Source organism: Sinocyclocheilus grahami, unplaced genomic scaffold (genome assembly GCF_001515645.1).
Source record: "Sinocyclocheilus grahami isolate Dianchi unplaced genomic scaffold, SAMN03320097.WGS_v1.1 scaffold913.1, whole genome shotgun sequence".
In the NCBI taxonomy this organism is placed as follows: domain Eukaryota; kingdom Metazoa; phylum Chordata; class Actinopteri; order Cypriniformes; family Cyprinidae; genus Sinocyclocheilus; species Sinocyclocheilus grahami.
The window spans coordinates 416,594-425,024 of NW_015506092.1; the positions used below are offsets into that span (position 1 = coordinate 416,594).

Here is an 8,431-nt window from a genome sequence, read left to right on the forward strand (position 1 = left end):
GATTGAATGAATGAATGAATAAATAAATAAATAAAACAAGATAGCGTTCAAAATACACTTACTCAACTAAATGAATGAATGAATGAATAAATGAATGAATGGATAAATGAATGAATGAATGAATGAATGAATTAATTAATTAATGAATAAATAAATAAATAAAACAAGATAGCGTTCAAAATACGCTTACTCAACTAAATGAATGAATGATTGATTGAATGAATGAATAAATAAAAAAATAAATAAAACAAGATAGCGTTCAAAATACGGTTAATCCACTAAAAGAATGAATGAATGAATGAATAAATAAATAAAACAAGATAGCGTTCAAAATACGGTTACTCAACTAAATGAATGAATGACTGAATGAATGAATGATTGAATGAATGAATAAATAAATAAAAAAACAAAACAAGATAGCATTCTACGGACGGTTACTCAACTAAATGAATGAATGAATTAATTAATGAATAAATAAATAAAACAAGATAGCCTTCAAAATACGCTTACTCAACTAAATGAATGAATGATTGAATGAATGAATGAATAAATGAATAAATGGATAAATTAATAAATGAATAAATAAATAAAACAAGATAGCCTTCAAAATACTCTTACTCAACTAAATGAACGAATGACTGAATGAATGAATGAATGAATGAATAAATAAACAAATAAAGCAAGATAGCGTTCAAAATACGGTTACTCAACTAAATGAATGAATGATTGAATGAATGAATGAATAAATGAATAAATGGTTAAATTAATAAATGAATAAATAAATAAAACAAGATAGCGTTCAAAATACGCTTACTCAACTAAATGAATGAATGATTCATTGAATGAATTAATGAATAAATGAATAAATAAAAATAATAATAAAACAAGATAGCGTTCAAAATACGCTTACTCAACTAAATGAATGAATGATTAAATGAATAAATGAATAAAACAAGATAGTGTTCCAAATACGGTTACTCAACTAAATGAATGAATGATTGATTGAATGAATGAATGAATGAATGAATAAATTATTTTTTTTTTAAATAAAACAAGATAGCGTTCAAAATATGGTTACTCCACTAAAAGAATGAATGAATGAATGAATAAATAAATAAAACAAGATAACGTTCAAAATACGCTTACTCAACTAAATGAATGAATGATTGAATGATAGAATGAATAAATAAATAAATAAAACAAGATAGCGTTCAAAATACAGTTACTCAACTAAATGAATGAATGAATGAATAAATAAATAAAACAAGATAGCATTCAAAATACGCTTACTCAACTAAAATAAATAAATAAAAGAAGATAGCATTCAAAATACGTTTACTCAACTAAATGAATGAATGATTGAATGAATGAATGAATGAATAAATAAATAAATAAATAAAACAATATAGCGTTCAAAATATGGTTACTCAACTAAATGAATGGATGATTGAATGAATGAATGAATAAATAAATAAATAAATAAATAAAACAAGATAGCGTTCAAACTATGCTTACGCAACTAAATGCATGAATGAATGAATAAATAAATAAATACATAAATAAAACAAGATAGCGTTCAAACTATGCTTACGCAACTAAATGCATGAATGAATGAATAAATAAATAAATACATAAATAAAACAAGATAGCGTTCAAACTATGCTTACGCAACTAAATGCATGAATGAATGAATAAATAAATAAAAGAAGATAGCGTTCAAAATACGGCTACTCAACTAAATGAATGAATGATTGATTGAATGAATGAATAAATAAATAAAACAAGATAGCGTTCAAACTATGCTTACGCAACTAAATGCATGAATGAATGAATAAATGAATGAATGAATAAATAAATAAAAGAAGATAGCGTTCAAAATACGCTTACTCAACTAAATGAATGAATGAATGAATGAATAAATAAATAAATAAAACAAGATAGCATACGCTTACTCAACTAAATGAATGAATGAATGAATGAATAAATAAATAAATAAAACAAGATAGCATACGCTTACTCAACTAAATGAATGAATGAATGAATGAATAAATAAATAAAAGAAGATAGCGTTCAAAATACGCTTACTCAACTAAATGAATGAATGATTGAATTAATTAATGAATAAATAAATAAATAAAACAAGATAGCATACGCTTACTCAACTAAATGAATGAATGATTGAATGAACGAATGAATGAATGAAATAAAATAAAATAAATGAAACTACATAATATAAAAGTAAATAAAAATAAATGAAACTACCTAACCTAACTTGACACTCCAACGAAAGTCACCAAACCACGTCACCACGGGCAAATTTATATTCATAAGCTACTTAATATTCACGTGCTACGCTGTAGTGATATCAGCGCGCCGAAATGAATATTCATGAGCTAAGCCCTAGCTGTAGTAGGATTCGCGAAGTGTCTCTCCGGATGTGTTCATCACAGTCAGGCGGCAGTGATCCAGCAGCAGCGCGGAGGTGAGCGAGTGAGAGCGACTCTCTCAGCAGCATCATGGCGGAGCAGAGCGACCCCCCGGCGGCCGTCCAAACCCCGCAGCCGGCGCTCACCAGCAGCTGGCCCATTGTCAAGGAGGCGTACGAGCTCCAGGAGGTGATCGGTGGGTAGTTGCAGGTGGATTTGAGCCCGTCATTGGCTTCGATTTGTTGCTTTGGTTTGGGCCTACCGGCTTTTTCCCCATATGCACCGGCCGATGACAGTAATGCGATGCGGATGTGACAAGGGAAGCTTCCTATCATATGTTTTGGAGCTATTAGATGTAATGACAGCGCGCGTGTAATGAGTGATGATGCCTTATAATAGCACGTGTCCAGTGAGACATCAGGCTACTGTGACGTTTACAGTAAAGGTGCTGTTATTATTATTATTATTATTATTATACACAGGGAAGGTTATTGTGACCAAAAAGTGCAACCAAGTTTCAGGGGTTTGAAGTTGATGCATTGCACAGACTGGCGGATATTTAACAAAACACTAATAGCAGCGACAACGAGAGTCATTATTATGATTTGACATATTTTAAGATATTAATATTCTGAGTGTGTAGTGCATGCGTGCATCTTGTCGCCACTTGCACTGTCTGTGAGATTCAAAGGTGTCATTTGCTGCATGCGATGAGTTTGCGCTCGTCTCACGACACCCTCTGCTGCTCAGATCGAGCACTTCTCATTTCTCAAAAGTGCATCTAGTAATTTTTTTTTTGATAATTCAAAAAGTTCTTCACAAAGAAATGAACAGCAGTTTTGAGAAATTGAATTACAATGACACATTTATATAGCCTGCCTACGTCACTTAAGCACAATTGGCGGATTGATCTTATAACACATTGACATTAGATATATCAATTTATGTATTTTATGTTTATGCTTTGTAACGTGCTTTAAACACTGACTAATGTACATATTATTATTATTATTATTAGAATTTATATGCATATTTTATATTACACCGCTCACGCAGTACACATATTAACCCTGTAAAGCCTGGCACATGAAATAATATAATCGAATTGAATGGAACAATTTATTGAAACTTCAGACCATATATATATATATATGATATTCAAAGGCCCAGACTGAACAAAAATATGCAATTTCGTGTAGATGCTGATATTTATATGGATACAATTCTGATGGCTTGTACTGTAAATCAATGAGATCTTTGTAACAGTATAACAGACTACTTGCATAAAATGATATAAATATCAGTCACCACTCAATATCTCCCAATAACATGTTTTAGTAAGATGATATTTAAATTAGTTTTTGGATCAAAGCTTTTATTGTGGAACTCAAAGCATATAATGCAAAGCAATACAATAATGATTGAAAGATGAACAAATAAACGTTCATCAAAAACCTGATGATCATATTAACATTTTAAAATGATTTAAAAAAAAAAAAAACGATATATGGATAATCAAGTAAATCGACGCTGCTTCAGTCCAGTAAGTGTTTATCTTGAAATATTACTAACTAGGGCTTATATAAAAGTTATTGTATTTATAAACATCCTTAAAGATAATAGCAAAGCATCATGCAGTTGCGGATGTGTAGTTTATGCATACCTGCTTATGGGCTTTTATTGGTCAACAACAAGATGTTAGTTTAAAATTTCTATGAATTTCCCTTTTTTTCCACTCTTTGTAAACACCTTTTTGTCTTCACTAGTTGAACGGTTAATATGAGGCCATACAGCATGCATAATAATTATAGCAAAAAGACTTCCCAATATATGACTTTTTTAATTTTATGAGTGAACTTTTCCTAATAATCAATAATAATCTGTTATTTTATGACATTTTCCTTCCCTGTTTTTTTTCTTTTCTTCATTCATTGACATTTTGCTGCATTCTCAAATCTATAAAAGTTCGACTCAAATTGAGACGGCTGATAGTGATGGACCCACTGCCTGCAGACATGAGGCTCCCAGAGTAAATAAAGACAGAAACACAGAAGGCCCTCTTCAGGGCTGTGAGCGCAGGGAGGTTGAGATTAGAGCCCGACCGATATGGTTTTTTTTTGGGCCGATACCGATATTTGGGAGTAAATAAAGGCAGATATCCTTTGTGTATATTATAGTACAGTACCAGTCAAAAGTTTGGACACTTTCCCATTCAAGGGTCCAAACATTTGACTGGTACTATATATAGAATACAGTATATACATAAACAGAATATATATACATAAACACATTTTTTGCAATGATCACTCAAATGTGGTGATCAAACACTTATAATGACGTGACAGAGATACGTAATGGAGGCCGGGCATTTAACAATTTAACAATAAACTTTATTATCCAAAATGAGTCTGACATCAGTGCACTGAACAGTAAAGTGGAAGTTTATTCAACTTTAATTCAATTCAATTCCATTCAACTTTATTCCTTTGAAGTTTATTTCACTTCGGAACATTCATACACGGATTTGCGCAATTGTCTTCACACACAGACGAAACTTACTAGAGAAGTGTGACATAATATACCTCTGTAAATAAATACAATATAAATTCACGTCTTGCGCACTTTAATGCCCTTTGAATGTTACGTGTACGTTCCCTTGGAACTGGAGTCATGGCGGAATTTCATGTGAAGTCCACTTCGCAGGGCACTTGCAGTCGAATAAGACAACGCTTGAATGCTGCTGCCTGAACAAGAGACCTCCTTACTGAAGTGAGATCTCCACCAAATTCGGAGGATCCCTTCAGCTCGAGGAGCCCTCTCGAACACCACCCTCCGGGCGTCGGTAGCCCTCCGGGATCCAGGTTGCCAGTAGCAAACAATGGAGCGCGCTGTGCTGGACAAACTAAGTAATTACACCATTTCAAGCATTTTATCAGCGTTATATGTTCTGTAAAAAAATGTTCATATCGGCGGCATATCGGCAGCATATTCGCCGATAATATTGGCAAAACGATATATCGGTCGGGCTCTAGTTGAGATGCCTGTTAAAGCAGTATGCTATCAGCTCAGATAAGAGCTAGCATTACCGGAGAGCTTCTCTATAGTTTCTGTGCACTTCTTCTGCTAATCAGGACTGCATGGTCAGGACCCCCTCCTTATCTGTCAGCCGCAGTTGGCAGAGTGTCACACACTCTTACGGTGTGAATAGCAGCACTGCATTTGTGTTTGTGCGTGTGTGTTTATAGTCACAAATGTGATATGAATGTAGTGACACTTTAAAAAAAATATGAAAAGCGACACTTAATACATTCATAATATTACAAAAGATTTCTGTAAAAAAAAAACCCCCACAATCTTCTGGATGGTATTGTACTGTATATAAATGGATCATATTATATAATGAAGTATTATACATTTGATTAATATACAGTATAACTATAATTATATAATTAAATGATTTAATAAAAAATATTATTTAATTATTAATTATTTAATAAAAAATTAAATACATGTTTAATATATTATAACTACATAATTATATAATTATAAATTATTATATAATATAATATGATTTGTGGTCAACAAATGTGACTTTTTCAATATTTTGAGAGAATGGTAGCTACTGGCCGATAAACATAATGCTGCAATAGGCCTACAGTTACAAGAAAAAGTATGTGAACCCATGGAGTTTCATTTTGCCTCACTTCTCAGTTCAGTCAATGACAGACAGTGGTTTTGTATGAAGATACTACTACCTCCTAAGGAAACTCATTTCAGACACAATCACATGTCTAATGATCAAATTTAAGTTGAATTTAGGTATAACCAAATTAATATTTAATGCCTACAATGCTTATTTCACAGTACAAAATTGAATCATAAGTTCAAAAATGGATAACTGACTGCATGCACGGGATTGTGGGATATCACAGACACTGAAGGAACTTTCAAAAACCAAAAGAGAGCTCAGCACGCCTCAGATTGAAACTTGTTGACTTGCAAGCTGAAAAAGGGTTACGAAATCATCTCTGCATGTTCATCAACACATGGTAAAACAAACTGTCTATAAATGGAGAAAGTTCAGCGCTGTGGGTGTCCTGCAAAGAGGAAGCCACTGCTGTCCCAAAAAAGCATTGCTGCGTGTCAAAAATGTGCAAAAAGTCGAATGGAATTTATTCCCAAGTTTATACGATTCAGGCCATTTAGCAGGAAACTGAAGTCCATCTGTCTGTCATACACCACTTTGAGTGACCCAGAAGAGTCCTGACCTCAACCCGACTGAGATGCTTTAGCATGACCTAGAGAGATAGATAACCTTTAAATATTGCAGAACTGAAACCGTTTCGTTTAGAAGAGGTTAATGCAGGGCTGGCACAAGCTCAACAGCTGCTCTAGACGAAACACTGTCATGCCGCCCCCACTTCAGTGTCACAAATTAAACATGATCTTTAAGATGCACAAGAGATTTTGTTTATTGATACAATTGCACTAAAATAAAAGCATACATGAACGTTTCATGACGTAAAAAAAAAAATGCACACAACTACTGCTGCAAATTCTGTATTATAGGCTATTATTTAATAAATGTATGTACAGGCCATCGGAAGATCCGGGTGAATATGCGGTGGGCAGCTCAACATAAAGGCTGTTCAGGACGCGGAAAGCACAGGTCAGTTAATTTTCAATGAGAGACACATGGAAAGTGGTGCAAGAGGTGCACGTACAGCTGAAGTATACCCGTCGCTTGTGCATGCACAGCTATTCATATTGATTATAAATATTAATATATGGCATATATAAATATTATTCATGCAATAAGCTGAGTCACATGACTTCTCCTCCCATAGGCTTGGTCTTCCCCTGGCCACGGGTCGGAAATATTGTGAGCTTGGGGCAAAAATGCCACCAAACTGGACAAAAGTGCCCCTGTACTAATTCAACTATTACTGGTGACACGAATAAAGTGAAAATGAAATGGAAAAAAAAAAAAGTGACGTGACATGGGCCAAGTATGGTGACCCATACTAGTGGTCTAGTTTTTTTAACCCATCCAAAGTGCACACACACAGCAGTGAACACACACCCGGAGCAGTGGGCAGCCATTTATGCTGTGGCACCCGGGGAGCAGTTGGGGGTTCGGTGCCTTGCTCAAGGGCACCTCAGTCGTGGTATTGAAGGTGGGAAAGAGTGCTGTACATTCACTCCCCTCACCTACAATCCCTGCCAGTACAAGACTCGAACCTGCAACCTTTTGGGTTACAAGTCCTCTCTAACCATTAGGCCACGACTTCCCTTATTCCCCAAAAGTGTTGCAGCATTAAATTTAGATATGCTCATGTTGCATCTAGGCATGGGCCGGTATGAGATTTTGACGGTATGATAACCATAAGCAGACATATCACGGTTTCACGGTATTGTCGTTACAGCTCTAAAATGTGTTATTTTTAAATGACTGGGTAAAAAAAATTAAAACTTTTTCTGCTGAACACTATATATTTTGTTTTTGAGCAACATACAGAATATTAAGAACAGTAGAATTTGTTTATTTTTCTTTGATTTGTTTCCTAAAAAGAAGAAAAATAAAGACTGACATTTTTATTTAACCTAAATCTGTAATTAGAGTTATTTAATTTTAGTTATATAATTCATATAGATATCATTTATATAATTTCATATCATTTAGTTATATAATTTCATTATAAGGAAATGAAGTAATTTTTATTGGTATTTGCTTAAGCAGACTGCGTTTGTCTATTCCTGATGAGTTGATTGAGGATCAGATCAAATTTACATGGTAAATCCAAGGGTTCAAGTACTTTTCCTTGGAGCTGGATTAAATAGAATCTAATGATTGCAAATAAAATGCAGACAAATTGATGAATTTAAATGTAATTTAATCACGTTTAGGTTTTTTTTGCATAATATTTACTCGCCAAAAAATATACAGGTGCATCTCAATAAATAAGACCAATAAAAAAAACATTTTTAGTGAATTGTTGGCCTTC

The 8,431-nt window shown here is 33.5% G+C and overlaps 1 protein-coding gene across 1 annotated transcript in view; it reads left to right on the forward strand.

Moving 5' to 3' along the window:
* Positions 1–2,410: 2,410 nt before the first annotated feature.
* The window catches only part of LOC107564145 (serine/threonine-protein kinase OSR1-like), a gene marked incomplete at its 3' end in the record, with an annotated part of 18,944 nt that continues 12,923 nt past the window's right edge, over positions 2,411–8,431 (forward strand). The window contains exon 1 of the mRNA XM_016249153.1: positions 2,411–2,622. Coding sequence (XP_016104639.1) covers positions 2,517–2,622 — 106 coding nt within the window. The remainder of the gene's footprint in view (positions 2,623–8,431) is intronic.